Genomic DNA, 19,607 nt, shown 5'->3' with positions numbered 1-19,607 from the left:
CAAATTAAAGTCAATAATTTTAAAAATTATTATTCTGCATGAACTGTAATAAATAACATAAAATATGCTAATTAATTTTCGTATTTTTTATAAGTGTCAAGATCGTTTAAGAGGAAACGCGATGAAAGGAAGCAGGATGCAAATATACTAAGGCTTGCCAAAACAGAAGATAAATCAGTCAATAAATATATAATTTATTAAATGCAATGATGAAATGGTGTAACAATGGGGGCGCCGGACGCGCACGGCGACATTATTTCTGCGGGACGATCGCCGCTCGTCACATCTCATTCAATCTCCTAAGTACAATATAATTAATTAATTATAATATATTTATATATAATCAGCGAAGAAAAAACGAGGATCGGGCAGCACGCGGAGGTTATAATAATAATAATTATAATGGCGCGCGCGCGACTCCCCTCTCTTGCGTCCGCGCGACCCCCGAATCGGAAATATATAGTTAAAATATTTTCGTTATTTACAAGATTAATTAAACATTAGTCGTTAATAAATAATAATAAATAGTGGTACAGTACATTTTTTGTTGTTGTCTCACATATAATCCTTTAATAATGTTTACCACTCTCGCAATCGTACGATTCAAAATTGTCTTTTTTTTTATCCTTAATAAATTCAAGAGTTTTTTTTCTTTCATTTTTCTCTTCTTCGTATAATGAACGTTACGCTTGCAATAATAAAAATATTAAAAGAGATGGAGCACTGATTACTCGTTTGGTTTGTTTTTTCCTTACTAGCACTAGAAAGGTATAGCGCAAAAATGACCGCGAACGCCGTGTTTCGTATTGGATCACCTTCGCGATTTGTTTATCATTAAGTTCGTTGGAATTTATTTCTATTTAATTTGTACAACCAATTTCCAAGACGAAGAGGCGACGCGGTCACGTAGTATCGAGACGGTCTTTGGGTTTACACTCTCTTCCGATCTCGCCGCTCTTACGCCTCTGATCCTCTGGGAAGTGCGCGCGGACGGACAAGCGGATGGGGTTTCGCAACGGCGAGGCGGCGCGCGACGGTCTCGACACTTCCGCCCACTCCATAATTCTGTTAGAGTGTATTATGTGTGTTTAAGTTGTGTATTCGTATTGAATCTGTGTGTACATGTGTAGATATATAGTCGGTTTCTACTGTACTTTATTATCTCTCAACTACGCTTTCGTTTTATATCTCTGACTCTAAAAAGTTTAGTTTGAAAAGGTGAAATATAAGATACGCTCTGCTCCTACACTCGTTCAGATACCTTTCTCTCTATACGCAAGACGAGCTTTCTTATTTTTCTTTTTATGGAATTTAAGAGAATGTCCGAGTGGCAGCGATTAGGCCATGCGGCTTCTATATATTTTATTTCAAATCTAGTCTTCTTGGCTTTTTTTTACTCACATAGATTTGATAAAGTTTCGCCCTCTAGTTATTTGGAGATTGAGATTAATTTGTTGAAATTGGTTTTTAAGGTTTTCAAGTGATTCATTGAAGCTTCTATCCTAGCAAATCTTTTATAATCGAGTGGACTTTATTGCGATACTTGATTTTTCCATTTTCTTCTTTCTCTAGCTTCTCTTTATGCAGTAGATTAATGCGTTTATTTATCGATACATGCGATTGAAGTTTACTTGAAAAAAACTACACTAAATTTTTTTAATAATTTTTTTATGCTCTTTTTTCTCTTATCACCCAGCTTAGGCTCAACATTGGCCTTGGCTCGCGGTCGAAAAATACTGCGTTATAATTTATACTTTATAAGTCTCAGAAAGATGACGGTATTATCGCGTTTATTTTTTCTCTTGTTTAGTAGTAAAAGTCGGGCTTGGAGTACGATTTAATCCTAAAAATCTGTCCGAAACAATAACTACAGATAACTGAGTTTATTTTAATATAAAGATTACAGAGACATATCAATGAAAATAATTTTATTAATTTATCTTTGTTTCGCTCAACTTTAGTAAAACCCTAATATTTCGAGAGCAGGTTAAAAATATATCATCTACGATAGTTAATTTGTTTTTAACATAAGCTCAGTCATTTGTAGCTTCGCTCAGAGTAAAACTAGCCAGCCTGTTTAATCCATCCTGGCATTGAAAATCGCTAAATCTTATAATAGATTTTTAATTATGCAATAAGCAAAAATATGAATATGATAGTTTGTATGTATTATTAACTATACCATTACTCGTTTTCTTTCTTGTTAAGGATTAATAGAATCAAGATTGATTAATTAAATAACTTATTAACAATGATTGAAAGTTTTACATCCTCTTTCTTTTCATCATCTTTCGCGTGATTTTTTCTTTATTGTATTCCTTTCTCGCTATATTAGTTCACTCATTCGTTAAATTCGCTCGCTCTTCATTTCACATTTTTTCTTTAAATGTATGTATAATTAATTAATAAAATCTTTAAGCTTAGTGGCATGAAAATGCTCGTTGGAATTGACTCATGTATACAATATTACATGTGCGATTACGCCTCGTTTTCACCTCTTGGTTACCATTTTACATTTACTTTTGTTTGTTTTATCGAAAGTTATATTCAATTCTGCAACACGTTCTGATTGTAACAAAACATTTTGACGAACACGCGAATGAGCAAGTAGGGCTAATAAAAGTAATTCACCAAATCCCGCAGCCCATTGCCAAAAAATTTATCTTGACCTGCTGCCAGATTACCCAAGCGACCTGAGCGAAAACCTTTACAACTTTTTTTCTGCCTGCCGTTATATAGATGTTGAATACGTGACATTGATAAATAAAGAGAAGTTCTTTTTATTTCGAACTCGTTCAATTTACAGAATTGAAAAGAAACGATTGACCTCAGAGTCTATACATAAGTACAACTGGTCAAGGTCGATTATGCAAGCTCTTTTTATTCACTTAGCAGCGATAAATAATGTGCACGAAAAATTGTGAAATGAGTCCAATTAGAAAAGTAACAACTGAATCAATAAAATTCACAAAATTAGAAAAAAAATATTTTTTTCAGAATATTAGCTACGCAGTGAGTGTAGCGAGTGAAAATTTTTCATAAAAATAACTATTTTAGCTTGAGGTTTGTACTGGATACGAATGTGCAGGAAACGTAAGAAAAGAGAGTGAATACGAGGTTCGCAATCGTCGAAAAAATTTGTTCAGCCTGCCTTACTGGCGAGAATTCGCCCGCCCGTACGTCATCCATTTACGTGTGTTTCTCCCCGTGTCCGCGTGCGCGTCACGACGCAGATTACGGAAATACTTTCTTAGATCACCATGGATTTATCACAATATTGAATAATCTCCCCTTGCTCTTTGCTACAAACCAACAGGAACGCGAGGCCCTCGGCTCTGTATAATGTGCTTACGCTAAGAAATAAATTGTTGATTTGTTTTCTTCCTTTTTACCGTCATTATTTGTTCGCATTGGCGAGAGCGCACTACGCGGAAAGAAAACCTCTCAGCGTTATTTTTTTTTAATCTTACGTATTATATATTATTTATATTTGATGGCTTGTTCGCCATCAATTGTTATTATTCTTTTCTTTAAAAATCTCCTGAGTGGAGGAAAAATCTCGGTAATTAGATAATCGATAACAAGCCTAACGTTAAAAGTTTGCACCTACGGTAATAAGTTTTCTTTTGCTTCTGTTTTCTTTCAATTCGTCTCGACTTCGCGTTACGTCTTGTGTCTTTCATTGCTAGATTGAATTTTTTTTCGCTTAATCTACATTTAAAATCTCAATATAAGAAATTGATCATAAAACACCGTGACTTCTTTGCACAGCCCGTCCAAACTTTTTTCATCGCCTTCAACGTATGTCGTGTTTTTCCAGTTTTATTTGCGAACGCGCTCGAAGGAATCAGCAGCCATCAGCTCCAATACTATAATTACGTAAATTTTTTTATTTTTATCTATATCTCATTGCAAAAATATCGGAAAACTTCGTAGACTCGTCAGCGACGCGAGTGCGCCGTTTTACGTTTTTTTATAAATTTGTTTCTTCGTCGTCTTCCTCTGTCTCTATGTATATTTATATATATATATATATATATATTTTTTTTTATCTTAATTAATCGTAAAAGCTCGTTACGCTACGACTCATTCCTAGTTTTACTCGCAACTTTACGTGGATAAATTTTCATCAGTAGTTTAGGAGAATAAGACTCGATTATACAAGAATTAAGAAAATTAATTTGATTATGTTTAATTCGTTAAAATTACGAATGTACCACCTTCACAGTCTCCTCGCACTAGATTTTAATTATGTAAAAATCGAAAAATTGGACTTTTTTTTAAAATACCTTATGAAAAAGTGTCTGAAGCACGAAGTAAACCCAAATTCTACGCATTTTGAAATATTTTCATCGCTATATTAGACTAATCGGCTTACACGTTATCAGAGACTAAATCGCCTCAAATCACTAGATTGTACCGTTACGTACAATAAGCAAATGTACGAAAGTTTGTCTGTATTTGCTGTGTATATGTGTGTGATGTCTTTCACTATCTTTTAACATAGGTTCGAACTCGCCGATTCCTTTGATCGCGCTCGAGTTACTATTTGTTTATTCTTCGTTTCCTCGTCTTCAGTACTTGAGTGAGAGCTCACAGATAAAAGATCACCGCCTTGTTACATCGGGCATCGACTCTTTTGTTTAAATTAGTGTCTTTTGCTTTGTTTTCACCATAATGTTTCGACGACATGCGTACAAAAGTTTTGTTTCTGCCGCCAGTGCGCACGCCACGCGCACTTAGCACCATATATTGTTTCATTTTTTATATCTTCATCCTCGAGCAAATTATGTTTTTTTTCTTTCACGATAGATCACGCAGTCATAGATCACGCAGTCTCGGGACTTGTTGAAAATTATAAGCACGTATACCATTAAACGAAGGAATTATGGACGTGTTTCTCGCAGACACAGTAAAACAAAGTCCATTTGTAAACTCCTTGTTTTTGTTTCCTTTTTTTACTGCTAATTCTTATCTTGCGTAGCTCTTGCGTTGAATTTTTTGTTTTCTTACAATACTTCTTTTATTTTTTTATTTTTGACTTAAATTTAGCATTAGAAAAATCCTTAAAAATAAAAAATACGAAAGCGACAAAATTATTTTTCTCTCTTACGAATGATATTACTAAATAAGACAAAAATATCCTACGCTTGTACACACGCCTTTCGCTGCGTTTATTTTTTTATATGTTACCTGATGCAACTCTATATGATACAGTCATAAAATATATAGATAAATCGCTCTTCGACATATCTCAACAATCGAACAATGTAAAGTATAATTACAAGGCTAATCAACAATGTAAACTATATTACGTAAAATTTGCCAACTTGCATGTCGATGGACGCATTAGAAAACTAACGTCGTTATACAAAGAACAATGTCGAATAAACTCTGTCTAATGTGCCACTACAAAAAGCAGAGTTATAAAAAAAATAAAACAAAGCCAAATAAAATAGAACAATGTTTCATTTAAGTCCATGTTTCCTTGAACACACATACATGTGTCGATCATCACAAAACTAAAAACAGAAAATAACCATCATTAACGCACATATATATATGTGTGTATATGTATAAATAATCTACGTTCGAGCGCTTAGCTTTTACAAAAAGAACTTGCGACTTGTTATCACATTGTATGCAGGACGCGTGAAGTCTGCCTCCCATGGATTTAACCACTTTTCAATATCTACGTCGTTTATATATATTTACACTTCACTAGTTTAAACTTCAAAAGGACTTGTCTCTTAAGTACAAATTGGTTGTCTTCTTTTATTTCTCGTTCACGATAATGAAAATTTGATTAATCGACAAACGTACTCAATTATTTATCTTACAAGTTACATGACGACGAATTGTGTACATGCATGTGTTGACTCTACAAAACTAGTGCATTGAAGTGTTGGTATGAGAGAAAGAGAGAAAAAAGAATATGTGGTGCCTTTGTTTTGTTGCGACTTTGTTTTGCGCAATTTTTACTAAATTTTTATTCAGGTACTTGATTACGCGTCAACCTTGAGACAATCACATATCTCACATCTCGCTTAAATACGGATCTACTTAAAAAAGAATTGATCGTTCGCGCGCGTTCGCTAACAGAGCGTGAAAAGTCTCGAAAGAGAAAATTCTCTCTTGCTCTCTTCGTATTTAATTTTTTTTTGTTAATCTATTTTTTTCATTCGTTTTTATAAAAAAAGGAATTTTCCCTGCAGTCTCGGCACGAGTGACAAGCTAGATCGCGTAGAAAAATATCGAGATGGATTACGGAGAGAAGAAGACTCATCCTTTTGAACAGGCCAAAGTTTTAAGCTGACAAAGCTAGTACGGTTTTACTTTATATATATATATATATATATATAGTTGAAGAGAGATAGATAGATATATAGATAGAGAGAGAGAGAGAGAGAGAGAGAGAGGGAGAGAGAAGGGGGAAGAGAGAGAGTATCAAAAGCATAGCACGAAAACTTGTCATTATTTGTACTACTTTCGCAATTTCATTAATCGATTAAATTGGTATTTTTTGTGAAATTGTCTAATAATTTTGTGAAAAATGATTGTCTGAATGGTTCAACTAATGAGTTGATATTTTTCTTCTTCTATGTCGAACCAAAAAGTTATGTAAAATACTCTAAAAGGAATTTTCATTTGAAAATATTCGATAAAGCAGTGCTTAATACTAATGTTTTACTTTGAAAAACTTGAATAATACTTAATCATATTGAGCCCTTTAATGGCGCAGAAAATACATTCTCAAAAGTTGATTAAATATTTGATTGCCAATAACATCTAAGCAATTAGGTAATCATAAGTACCTCTGAAAATTCAATAAATATTCCATTGAAATCAACCGTAAATTCGAAAATTCTTACCTAAAATTGATCTCCCCTTCGACAATCATTTCCTACTACATCATAACTATAATAAGAAACTCGAACAGTAGATCTTACCTGCAGTAGTAATGAAAATTATCTTTGATTGCTTAACTTGAAATTGTTAAGACATCCTATAAACTACGCTAATAAACGACAAGTTTCCGAGTCGAGACAATAGTGAATGGACGAAAAAGAAAGTATAACGTTGGACAAAAATCTTCGTTCTTTTAGCGAAAAGTGGTTAAGATCCGTGCGAGCGCTGTAGTATATATCGAAGAAGGAAAAAGATAAGTGTTTGTTTAAAGAGAGAAAATAGGGATAGAAAGAAGAATAAGAATAAGAAGAAGAAGAAGAAGAAGAAGAAGAAGAAGAATAAGAATAAGAAGAGGAGGGATGTGAGAGACAGTCTAGATGTTGCGATGGCCTTGGGCAAGTTGAGCAAGGCTGGCACTGCTGCTGTTGCTCGTAGTTACTGATTCGCCGTTGTTTCGGCTGCACCTGGGCTAGATGAGTGCGAGTTTTGGTGGACAGCAGCCGCCCGCGAAGTGACCGCTGGCCCCGCTTGCCTCCCGTTCGCGCTTGCGACGGCTCTGGCGTTCTGCAGTCTGTAATATCAGCAGGAACAGAAAATGTTGCTTCATTATTGTGAGCCACACACTCGCTTATTCTTGATTTATTACGCTTGGATTTCAAAAGTTTCTTTATTTTCGTTTCGAGCGCTAGACTACAGTAGTTCGATTTTTAAAAAGCTGAAATTTTTAGTGGGGCAGATTGGAAGAATTTGCGATGAGGCTCCGAAGATGATTAAGCGTGTCAGATAGGACGAAGGCCGGGCACAAAGTTTTTCTCAATAATATTGTTAACAAAGATTAATCCTTGAATTATTTTTCGAGCTATCACACGTACGTCCAATGTTGAAGTCCTATTTTCACTCAATTACAATGATAAAGCAACGACAAGACATTCTCGTGACAAACAAAATCAGTCAACATTAAACTGGCAAAAGATAGATCATCGAAGAGCCACTCTCAGAGCTACGTCGCGTTGGAAATCTAGTTTCATGTTAAGAGGGAAGCACTTAAGAACGTTTAATTGCCTCTTTTCGCGAAAGTTTGATAGAGAAAAAGAGAAGGGGAAAAAGCTGCGGAATTCTCGTGTCAGAATCAACAGCAATAAAAGCGGCGCGCGTAATCTGTTTTTTGCTTGAACCGCAAGAAGAAAATTTCCCATTGGCAAAAGTATGCATGTTCGTGCCTCGCGTGATACCAACCACCACGCGATACGTGACTTGTGACTATCATTTCGCTCTTTTCTTTCGCATTAATACTGGTTACTTACCGGTCGCGAGTCGTCCCAAGTCAGGCTGCATGGTTGGACAAGATCAAGGAGAGAAGCGCATGGTTAATTTTTATTACGTGTTAGTGAGAGAAAGAAGCATTATTAAGCAGACCGGCAGTTTTATCGCGGAAAGATAAACTCACTTGATTTTGGACTGTCGCATGAATTGTTGGATCTTACGAGCTGCTTGGTGTGCCGCCTGCTGTTGCACCGCCTGTTGACGTGCGCTCGTCGCTGTGCCCGGGCGAGCGCGATAACTACGGTAGTTGTTCTGGATCACCATCGCTGCCTTCGTCGCTTGCCTACACAGCCACGGCAAAAATCCCAGAGAGACAAGGAAAGACAAGAGATTTTTTACAAATTCAAACCAACGGTGTCTTAAGCTACTTTCCGCGAAGTTTCTTCGTGTTGACTTTTCGACCAAGTTTCTGTGTTTATCCAGCTCAAGGCGCGACTCTCGTTTGCACGGAAAATAATTTTCTCGAGTGCATTCCGTTGCTCCTTTTAAGACTTGCAGGTTTTTTCTTTTGTTTACTTTGATTACTGATATCATTTTTTTTGTTGCGTTATATGCCAATGCATCGAATAATCTGTTAATGCCTCTAAAAACGAACCAATCTTCATTCGGTTGTACTTTTCAAATTCTTTTTACGAAAAAATCATTATCAAAGTAGGCCAGAAAAAAAAGTGTACCCTGACCTCCGCCTGACCAAACACTGAGCTGATCTACTGACTTCATAAAACGTGCCCATGTAGCTAGCCTGCAGCTATCTGGCCTGAGCGTGAAAATTCGTCGTCTAATCCGGAGACGCTAAGCGATAAATCGTCGTGAACAACGTGAACAACGTGCACACAAAGTACGAAGAAGCGTGAGAAAAGTATAGCGCTAAGCAGAGAGTATATAGCTCTCCACGTTCATTTCGCGCAACAACGAGAGCGGAGAAGAGAGATCGCGTCGCAAGGTGTCCCTCCTGTCTTTCCGTCCCGCGCGTCGTATTAATTTAATGCCAGCTTAATTTGGTATTCGGCCCGTCGCGGCTGCCCGCAAGAAAACGAAGGAAGAAGGACTTCCTCTCTCTCTCTCTCTCTCTCTCTCTTCGCTGCTGAACTTTCCGAATTATTTACGATGGCAATTAAAAGTTCAACGCGAGCTTGGTCAGAAACGAGTGACGACGAAGACGACGATCGTTAAGACGCTCTCTCTAGCAGCAGCAGTAGCAGCGTAATCGTGACTTATTTCGAAACGAGACCGCCGGGAGCTTCGAATAACTGATGATCGGCTGTCGTCCTAAGTACGTGTGTTAAATACTCATCTCGTCGTCAAGAAGTTTTCACGCGCTGCTTCCTTATATAGTTCTCTTACTACTCCATAGTAGCATAGGGTAAACATTTAAGCAATTGAACTTTATCAAATTATCGTTGACCTTATTTTTTTTTAAGCGACGATGTTTCCTTTTTCATAACGCGCGCGCGCGCAAAAAAAAGTCAACTTTTATGAGCGGAACTTCTTCGCTCGTCATTTTCTGATTTTATCAGCCACGTATAATTACCGTCTTTGCTCTTGTTAAAAAAACGACGTTGAGGTATATCGTGTCAACGCGTGACGAGAAATTTCAGCGATACTAATTTTAGACGATAATAGTCCCTGAAATATACATATATATAGATCGTACTTGGCCATATAATTAAACCCTTTTTCATCGAATGCACACGATGTTGTATGAAGATTAATTAGTTCTTGTTAAGATGTAAGAAAATTATGCATTCTTTGAGATAGTTGATATTCGGCATATAATGGCAATGCTTTATCGAAATTATAATTTGACATTTTCGTAAATGATACATTTGAAATCGATTAACTTGGCAAAAATTGGTAATAGAAGCCTATTAATGCGTCTGCTATAACGATTGGATAACACTAATTATCACACGAATCGAAAGCAGGTCAGCGGCACTGCACGTATAAATCAGCGCGATATTATCGGACTATCTATAGCCAAAGAGAAAAATCACGCAGACCTGTGATAAGCATACTGCTTGTGACGGCGATAATACTGCTGTATGAGAACGGCGGCATGCCTCTCAGCCTCCTCCTGCCTCTGTCTGCCCTTGTAGCTCCGATACGCCTTTTGAATCATTCTCGCTGCTTGATACAACTCTCGCTGCTCTTTGTCGGACAACGTGAGTCGGCTGAGATCGGTTTCGCCAGCGTTGGTAATATCGATGATCGACGAGTTGGACGGTGAGCTCGCGATCGCCGCGCTACCAATCACCTTGTCGGTTGAGCAGCTGCTCGCTTGCGAGCCGACGCCGCTGTCGAGCTGTAGCTGCAGCTGGAGAAAGTCACAAAAGTCGGCTGTCGTCGGTGGTGGCGAGGGCGAGTCCGGTGTCAGGCAACTCGATGACGGCGAGGACGGCGATGCCTCAGCGTCCACGTCGCTCACCGAGGCTGCGCCACCGCTGCACTCGCGGTACGAGTCGAACAGCTCGCCGGTGTCCAATGGCTGCGCAACGCGTTTTCGTTATCGTCTCACTTTCCCACTTTTCCGTGGGAAAAGTGCAAACTCACCATTTGCTCCATGAGAGCATCTCCGAGTGGCGGCAGAGGTGGCGCCGCTGGTGGTGGTGAGGCTGGTGAATTGGCTGTGGGGTCACATTGCTCTCTCTTGATCCTCTCGGGCAGCGCGGCAATAATTTGCTCGGCCAAGGTCAACACCCTCGGATCCTCCTCCCCTGCAAACAAGCAAAGCACACAAATGGCGCACTGTGGCCTAGTAGCCTTCCAAACGATTAACAACGACAACAATGAACAGCGTGTAGGTATATATATATATATATATATATATATATATATATATATATATATATATATAGAGCAAACGCGAACACCTTTTTCAATACAAGCTCGTTTGCCAATTTGTCAATGAAAAAAGGTTCGCAGTCGCTTTCAGAAATGATCTATGTACATCAAACAGTAATTCCGCACACACGTATTATACGTAACACAGAGGCATCGTTACTTTTCGTGTTGCTGTTTTTTAGCGTATAAATAGATATACATATAGATATGAACAGATGCGCGGGTTACTAGGAGCACAGTCCTTGATTCTCCGCCGCCGCAGTAGCAGCAGCAGCAGCAGCAGCAGCAGCCTGCAAAAGTTAGTTCCACACAGCTGCAACATCGATACAGTGTGCACGCAGCCAGCCAGCCAGGCTTGCGATCGGTGGTTAAACGTGCCGTGAACATCAACGCACTCACATTCACAGCCGTAAATGTATAAATGTATATATAGAGGTATACATGTCAATGTAGATGGCTTACTGTTAAGGGTTGAGGCTTTCTTTTTTTTATGTACATCTAATGACAAATTAAAGTCTCTAGGTATACCTGCACACATAAATTTCATGATTCTATTTATCTAAATGAATATACGCTACTAATGAAGGTAGGACGTACTCTGTCGACATTATTTTTGTGATGTTACGCTACGATGAATGATGATTCAACTATGTAAACGTGATCAACACAGATGCAATAAATTACAATTATGCACGCCTATGTGTTGGTAGGTGGATAGAGATGTGTGAAAGGTAATAATCAAACAACATCAACAAACAAAAGCTAGGGAGACAACAATGAATAAAACGTGTGAAGGAATAATAGAAGTCGTTCATGTGTGTGAGTGTGGGCATGGAGAGAATAAACCGGTGGCCAATGGGATAGAGAGACAGAGACATGTCGCACGTGTACATCAATCAACGTTAAGTCCAAGACACAGAGCTCCAGCAAGGCCAAAAGCAACACCAATACACTCAAGCCACCACCCCCAGGTAAATCTTACCTATACGTCTATCAATCAGCAAGCCTGCAATGGACAACTTACACTCATAGATATATACACACGTACACATACTAACGTATATAGGGCTAGGATCCGACGTCTTGGTAGCCACTCTAAGGGGCCATCGATATCGAGCTTGTCTCGTTTAGGCTTAATCTTAGATTGAATGCACGAACCATTGAACAAAGTGCCAGTTTAATATAGTAAGAGCTATTTGCGCAATGCATGTCATTAACATTGTGTGTGTGTATACTTAATAAAACGACGTTAACGGATACAATAAAATATTTGAAAGGCTCGGAGAGGTTTGTTGTTAATTGACCATTAGAGAATGAAAAGTCCGATAGGTGAAGGATTAATTGCGCTTTGCAAACACAAAGTAAAAGATTCCCAAAACACAAACAAACGTATAAGTGTCCCCAATGAACTGTAACGAAAACCATTAAATCACGCGGCTAAATCCCCTTTGTCACACACTTACACGTTACGGAACTGAGCCAGAGATAGCGTTGTGTATATGTGGCTGTTTATTTTCAGAAACATAGCGAGAGAGAAGAGAGTTAAACACGCACACACCCAGGCAAAGGATAACAGTTAGACAGACAAGCAAAGAGAGACACAGTCGAAAAGTTGTCATTTCTTAAACGGGTTTGATGCGTGAGAGAGATTAGGTGTTTACGGACCTAAGGACTCCGTGGGACTCGGGGTGCTATCCATGCCCTGCAGTCCTAAGGACGACTCGTCATCCTGCAATAGCTCCATGTTGTCCAGGAGCGGCGAGCCACCTGCATATTTCCAGTTCGTGGTGGATATTTTGCTTTATACTCAGTTTGTTTTTCATTCGAGACAGACAGATAGACAGACGCGATTTTAAATCTACGCAGATCGCAGGATCGTTTATATAACTATACTTTGTTTTAATCACTAGCTTTTTCGGGGATGTACTTATACTTTTAATAATTCTCTCGTAACTAAATTTTTAACATATATATTTATCTATATATAGTTATGAAAATGTACAGGGAAATTTTTTTTACGTACTAATTAATTTTACGGTCTTTAAAGAGTTTTCTAAGAGAGAAAAACTTTATGTTAGTTAATAGAATGCAGAAAAAAGTATTGAGAGCTGCAGCTGCGAAAAATTCAGGGGATAATTAAATAGTCTTGTTTCTGCATACTATAGCTAATAAACATCAATCAACACGAGCAGAGAGCTTGGTAAAAATACACCAATAAATCAAAAAGTAAAAAATAAAAATGAACACATAGAGAGAGAGAGAGAGAGAGAGAGAGAGAGAGAGAGAGAGAGAGAGAGAGAGAGAGAGAGAGAGAGAGAGAGAGAGAGAGAGAGAGAGAGAGAGAGAGAGAGAGAGAGAGAGAGAGAGAGAGAGAGAGAGAGAGAGAGAGAGAGAGGATTGGTACGACAGAGTTGCAGGTAGGTAAAGCGAACTCGACTTATGTACAAAATATTCGATGAAAAAATAAAATTCGTATATTACGCACCTACAATTCCGAGATAAGGATAATTACAGGTAAGATCGAAGAGTTAAAAGTTAAGAGAGAGTTAGAAACACTGATAGAGAGGATAATTTTGTTGTTGTTTTGAAAATAAAAAGAAACTAACAGAGAGCCAGATCGAGACCGCTGTCTTGGGAGTGCCTCCGCGGACTTGGGCTGGCCGGTCTGAGAAATAGCCTCTCGTCTTGGCGTCGCGCCTCCAAGCGATTCAGCTCGTCGGCAATTTGGCCATGACCGTTGCCCGCGGCCAGCTCGGTCGCGCTCCTGTTCTCGCAGTCCCGTACGCGCAACGCCTGCGCGTTCCATCTGCGACAGACCAACAATTCACAACCAGCCTGTGAATTTTTAGTTCTTCTCTTCGGACCGAGCAAAACCTAACTTTGTCGTTTGAAAAGCCGAACAAAACCGAGCAACAACCCGAGTACTTTTTATGCAAGCAAACACAGTGTCAAACTGAAATCAACTGACCGGTAGAGAATCCTTGCGGTGTCGGCATGACCAGCTGCGCAAGCCCATGCTAGCGGAGTCAAACCAGCCGCGTCTTGACGAAGTGCATCGACTTCCGTGTCGAGAACGCTGCTTGGATTCTCGGCTCGCCAGTGTAATAACGCACAAGCAAGTCGAGAATAGCCTAAGCCCGCTGCCAAGTGTAACAATGTTGGACCACCCGATTGTAATGGTTCGGCGTTCGTACGCCACGGTCTTACCACTGCGTCCTGCAAACAGTTGGATTTCCATGAAAATTACTCTGATGTCGACTTAATCAATATTCGCGCTTATTAACAATATGTAATATTGAAATGTAATATTGATACAATGTACGTCGAATACTGTTACAGCAATTATCGGATTTAGTAGAGCGTATGTCACAATTATTACGTTGCCCCAGATTTTACATACAATGCTTGAATTAAGCCCTGCTTTTACAGCATGGAAATTGAAAGCTTTTATCTCTGCTAAAATTCGAGACAATGCTAGTATGAAAATGATTGGATTGAGTTTATATTTCGACCGTATCGTTCGCTGCCAATAATTGGTAACGATTGCATGAGTTGGATAGTATTTTGCGACGTACCTGACAATAAGCAACAAGCCTCTCCTCCAGATGCGCAGCAGGCGAAGGCGGCCCGGGGCCCTGCAGTCTCGTCTCAACGTCGGCAAGTCGATCGAGCAACGCTTTCTCAGGACTAGGCTCACTTTGTGGTAGCCTGCGATACTCGAACGCAACGCTGTCCGACACGACGAAGCCGTCGCAAGCGACTTGCAGCGAGGCTATACCCGCAGCGTGAGCTGGACAGCGACAACGTAACACTCCTGGTTGCACTAGACACGCTTCTACTGGTTCGCCATCGAATAGTATCGAATAAGATTGCGAGGCACTGCCTGTCCAGGGACCTGCCACTAACACCTGCAATCATTCAAATCAACGAAAAAAGCGTTATGCGATTTATTTCAAAAAAACTCAAATCGTTCGTATTATTTGTCAATATCGAATTTCATCTTTCGCGCAGCAACCTGTGAATCTTAATTATATTGGTAATCACCATGCGAAAACTAATATCAGAATACAAATTGCATGTTTATTTCAAATCAATATCGGAAAAGGAATCCTTGTTCCAGCCTCTTGCTTTTTGTTTTTATTTTAATCCTAATTGCGTAAAACTATGATTTATGACTTTCAATTATCAATATTGACAGCGCGGTGTGGTTAAATTGAGCAAAAAACCAAAGAATTTAATTTTAATAATTTTTTTATACAATTCACAGATCAAAATTGACAAATAACATTAAGCTAACATCAGTACCCCCCTCAAATTGCCGATATCTCCAGGACAAAAAAAACATCGATCATCATTAAGAATCGCGAGCAGCGGTTAATAGGCGGAAAAAGAAGCCCAGAGGAGGCGATTAAGCGCGGCGGTCCGGTGACAAATTTGTAAGACCACAGACACATAACTATATCTATATATATACAGAGTGGTCATGAACGCGGCGTTCGTGCAGGCCGATAACAAATAGCTTTACGCGTGCACACACGCAGGCGTGAAAAGAAATGTGCTGCTGCTCGCTTTAACGAAATTAACGAGACTGTTAATCATTGAATCGTTGATAACAGTTTCTTTCCTTTTTGGAAATTGTTTAATAAAAGTGTCGCTTGGAAATCATCGACTGGGCAATTGTCAGATATACTTTTACAATTAAAAAATGACCTACCTTAACGCCACCCTCTGTGTAACTCCATTCGGGGCTGTACTCGGCGATGTGGACGGTAGGGCACTGGGACGACGTAGGCTGATGACTGGCGACAGCCTCATGCCGTTGATTATCAGTCTTATTGACGTGGCTGGACGTAGACTCGGACGCATCAAAGTCGTGCAGCTCGGGTAGATCACTGAACATGTCGAAAGCATCTAAATTCACTAATACATCGTCACTCGAGTCAATAAAGTCCATTGGATTGATACCGCCGGCGGGAGATGGCGACGGCGATGGGTGCACCATGTTCGCCGACAAAGTACGCTGAATGTCTTCCTGACTCAAATCTAGTGTTTCCACAAAGTCCGCTACGCCGGGTGGAGGCGGACCTGGACCTACTGACTGGCCACCTGAACAGTCTATACTGTTGTGACTGCTGTGACTGTTGTTACTGTCTTTCGCGTCGATCTCGTGTTGTGGATTCTGTCGCTCCCGTTCGACGGTCGTCTGTTGCTGTTGTATGACGTGTTGTTGCTGTTGTTGTTGCTGTTGATCGCTAACCTGCTGCTGTATGTCTTGTTGTTGATTTGGCTGTTGTTGCTGCTGCTGTGACGTTTGTTGCGATTGGACTTTTTGCTGTTGCTGCTGCTGCTGTTGCTGCTGCTGCTGTTGTTGCTGGTGATGATATGGCTGACTATTGAGAATGAGAAGGCCTCCACCGCCTTGGATCTGTTGTAAACTTAATACTAAGGGGGCCGGCTGCTGGCCCTGAGTCGAATGGGAATGTCTCGAGTAAACTCGCGGAGTCGACGAGGCCGTTGTGTTTGGCTGTTGCCCTCCGGTTGTCGATGAGACCTGCACCGCCACGTCGAATACGAAATAATTGTTTGTTGTCGAAAATTTCCGCAGACTCGATGAGAAATAATACCAACCTGATTGTCAGGAGTAAGTCTCCTAGGCGCAAGCTGTGCAGCGCCAGTTGAGCCAGCATTAGTAGCTCTCTGCCTGTCGAGTAGTTGCGAGACGATCATGTCTACGGGATGTGGATGTGAGTTTGGTTGTGAAGGATGTTGATTCGCCCCGGGCATCGCGTTGTCAGGCTCGTCACCACCGAGAAACATTGGCCTTAGTTGACTCGCTAACTCGTCTCGCGTCCATTCCTTTTTGTCGGGTGGCAACGACAGGCATGGTGGTAGTGCCGCCAACTTCGCGTCGCCATCCGGATATGGCACGTTCAGATAATGCACCAATACAACGTCGGGGTTTTGTAGCAACCAGTAGCAACGACGATGGAACGTTGGCAAGATTGCGGAGTGCACGTAGCAGCCGTAGATGCATTCCACGCCTTGCACCTGCGCACGCATACACGCGACAGAAGATAAACAAGACATTACGGATTATTTAAGGCGACATTTACGATACGACTAAAAATATTCGTTTCGAAAATGAGCGTGCTTTCAGTTTAAAAATCTGAAATGGCAACCAAGACTTCTATTATGCAAAAAATGTGCTCTTTTTGCAGAAAAATGCAATATACTGCATAAGATTTCTTTCTTTTTTTTTTTTATAAAAAAACAATGGAATGAAAGTATTGGCAATATTACCTTGAGTTTCATGTGATCTTCCCTTGTGGTCTTGCCATCCTTGCGCTTTTTCCAACAGTAACCGTCGCGCCGATAGCGAACCTTTTTCCTCGAGTAGAGCAGCATCGAGCCACTTCTTGGCCGCACCTTTACCTCCCGACTTTGCCATTCTGCGTGTCGCTGAAAGCTTATCAATATTGCTGCGATTTCCTGCAACAAACAGGAACACAACATTTTTTATTTTTTGTACAAAAAGCTTTTTCTTTTTCTGATCGAGATTCAACCTAAAGTTTTGCCACATCCTATTCGTGCAAAGTTTATGAGTACAGTTGTAGCCTATAGTAGTCTTGTGGACTGTTAAAGATTCAAAATGTTCGCAGTGTAAACAGAGAACATTGGTCTCGTGCGAAAATTCACTCACTCAGCTCGTTCATCCACATTTCTCACGTTACAAGAAAGCACCTTCCCTCAGGATTTTTTCGTTCCTCATTCATCCTTGAGAATCGCTTGGCTCGAAGCTCTTTCGAGTGGGCCAAAGAAGACGGGACGGAGGAGAAGTCTTCGAAGTATAAGCACGTGGCGAAATTACGATGCTGCTCGCGATCTCCCGACTTCCCCGGCAGGACTACTCGAACAGAACTCGATAGGCATCGACGCCGAATTTTCGAGACGGAAATTTGAATTAGCGCGTCTCAGCAAAAAATCATTCCCCTTTTCTTCGTGAAAATCTATGTTCTTTTTCTTTATTTGTTGATTAATGTTTCAGATCAGATGTACAAAGTCACGGCCAGCAAAACAGGAGAAAGTATACAGTTGGCGTGCAAGTAAAAGTGAAAAATAAATAGGGAAGCCAAAGATAAAAAGAGCCAGAGATATAAAAGAGAATAAAAAATGTATAGCAGTGCAAGAGAGTCAAAAACCGGCTTCGCAAACGAAACGGATAGCCACGTCCAAGATGTATATCGATTGATTGATTTATTCCTCGTACAAAGATTATTTATCCGTTTTTACAGTTCATGACAAATATCAGAGAGCGGCTATATAATGTACTTTCTATTCTTGAACGTTATATAATTATTTTTGCATGAGAGAGAGAGAGAGAGAGAGAGAGCGAGAGAGAGAGAGAGAGACAAAGCACCAGCGGCATGGCCTTTATATTCGAAGCTAATTAAAGGGCTACTTGCTTCCCTTTGACTTGGGTGAGCTTGGACTTAACAAGTCTCTTGTGTCGTTGCTCGTGGATCTAAAGACGAGACGACGACGCGATATTTTCTTTTTTTTTTCCCTTGTTTGTTCAACTGCCTGCTTTATTAGAAAGAAATGTCTTGGTTAACGAATATAAATTGAATCACGAGCTTTTAATCAACACTGCTATAATGCGTTTGGCTTTTAACGAATTGCAACCGTGTCTAAAACATTCGCTGGAAATATTGTTATATAATTGACTTGCGATGCATATATATGTATTTTTCTGTTTACCGAATTTAACGAAATGTATTTATTTTGTTTGTTGTAAAATTTCATTATTTTCACGTCGCTCAACGCGAATTGGAATACCGTGTAGTTTGAAAATTGAGCAGTTCAGACATATTATGACAGTCGCTCAGCCAAGCATGAAAGTGCCACGCGCCGCTGGTGCTGGATTACGTAAATTGAAAAATACAAATTGCGTGTAATAAAAATTCACAATGCACAATTTTTATCGTAATGATAGCAAAAGAAAAAAGATAACATGAGGTTCGATGAAAAAGTGATCAAGGAGAAAGCGTTGAAAAAACAAATGCAAGCCTCGACTGGCAGCTGGAAGGCGCACCTAAGTCACTGCTCCATTTACCTCAGTCGCGAAATTTGGCGGGCGAGCTGCAAATGTCTTTATTCACCTTCCTTTTCTCGCAAATGCGAGAAAGGCTATCGCTCAGTGAGGGATTTTCCCCATTACCGTCACAGGGATTTTCATAAAGTTGCGAGAGTGAGCGACGATTTACGCTCGAGAGGCCTGTCCTTCAAGTTACTTCGCACGCGCAAGCTAAGATATATACCTTCTTCTCTCGGGGATTTAATGTTTTACTGATTTTTCTTTAGCTTCGAAAAAATACGTTCGATTGAAATAAACCTCGAGTAAGTAAGTTGGAGTTGTCTTGCGCAGGAAATATATGCTTTTACGTTTCTTATTGTATTTGTAACGCAGCAGGATGATGGATTCAAATGCTAGACGATTTATACGGATGTTTGCAATGCTTAACCTACATGTGGTT

At 39.8% G+C, this 19,607-nt stretch overlaps 1 protein-coding gene across 5 annotated transcripts in view; it reads right to left on the bottom strand.

Annotated features, from left to right (window-relative positions):
* Positions 1–197: 197 nt before the first annotated feature.
* LOC131668502 (calmodulin-binding transcription activator 2) overlaps positions 198–19,607 on the bottom strand; it is a 67,217-nt gene continuing 47,807 nt past the window's right edge. For 3 of the 5 annotated variants that reach the window (XM_058942734.1, XM_058942733.1, XM_058942737.1), the window contains 11 exons: positions 17,374–17,562; positions 16,702–17,121; positions 15,788–16,624; positions 14,649–14,981; positions 14,042–14,289; positions 13,680–13,879; positions 12,739–12,840; positions 10,783–10,946; positions 10,233–10,717; positions 8,357–8,515; positions 198–7,480 (listed from right to left, as the gene is read on the bottom strand). In XM_058942734.1, the coding sequence (XP_058798717.1) occupies positions 7,345–7,480; positions 8,357–8,515; positions 10,233–10,717; positions 10,783–10,946; positions 12,739–12,840; positions 13,680–13,879; positions 14,042–14,289; positions 14,649–14,981; positions 15,788–16,624; positions 16,702–17,121; positions 17,374–17,562 (3,273 nt within the window). In that variant the 3' untranslated portion in view covers positions 198–7,344. Of the gene's footprint in view, positions 7,481–8,213; positions 8,239–8,356; positions 8,516–10,232; positions 10,718–10,782; positions 10,947–12,738; positions 12,841–13,679; positions 13,880–14,041; positions 14,290–14,648; positions 14,982–15,787; positions 16,625–16,701; positions 17,122–17,373; positions 17,563–19,607 lie in introns of all 5 variants that reach the window. The other 2 variants (XM_058942735.1, XM_058942736.1) reach the window with 2 other exon arrangements.

The sequence above is a fragment of the Phymastichus coffea genome, unplaced genomic scaffold, assembly GCF_024137745.1.
Source record: "Phymastichus coffea isolate CEN01 unplaced genomic scaffold, Cenicafe_Pcof_1.1 PCOF00078, whole genome shotgun sequence".
In the NCBI taxonomy this organism is placed as follows: domain Eukaryota; kingdom Metazoa; phylum Arthropoda; class Insecta; order Hymenoptera; family Eulophidae; genus Phymastichus; species Phymastichus coffea.
This window is presented reverse-complemented; position numbering and strand designations above follow the sequence as displayed.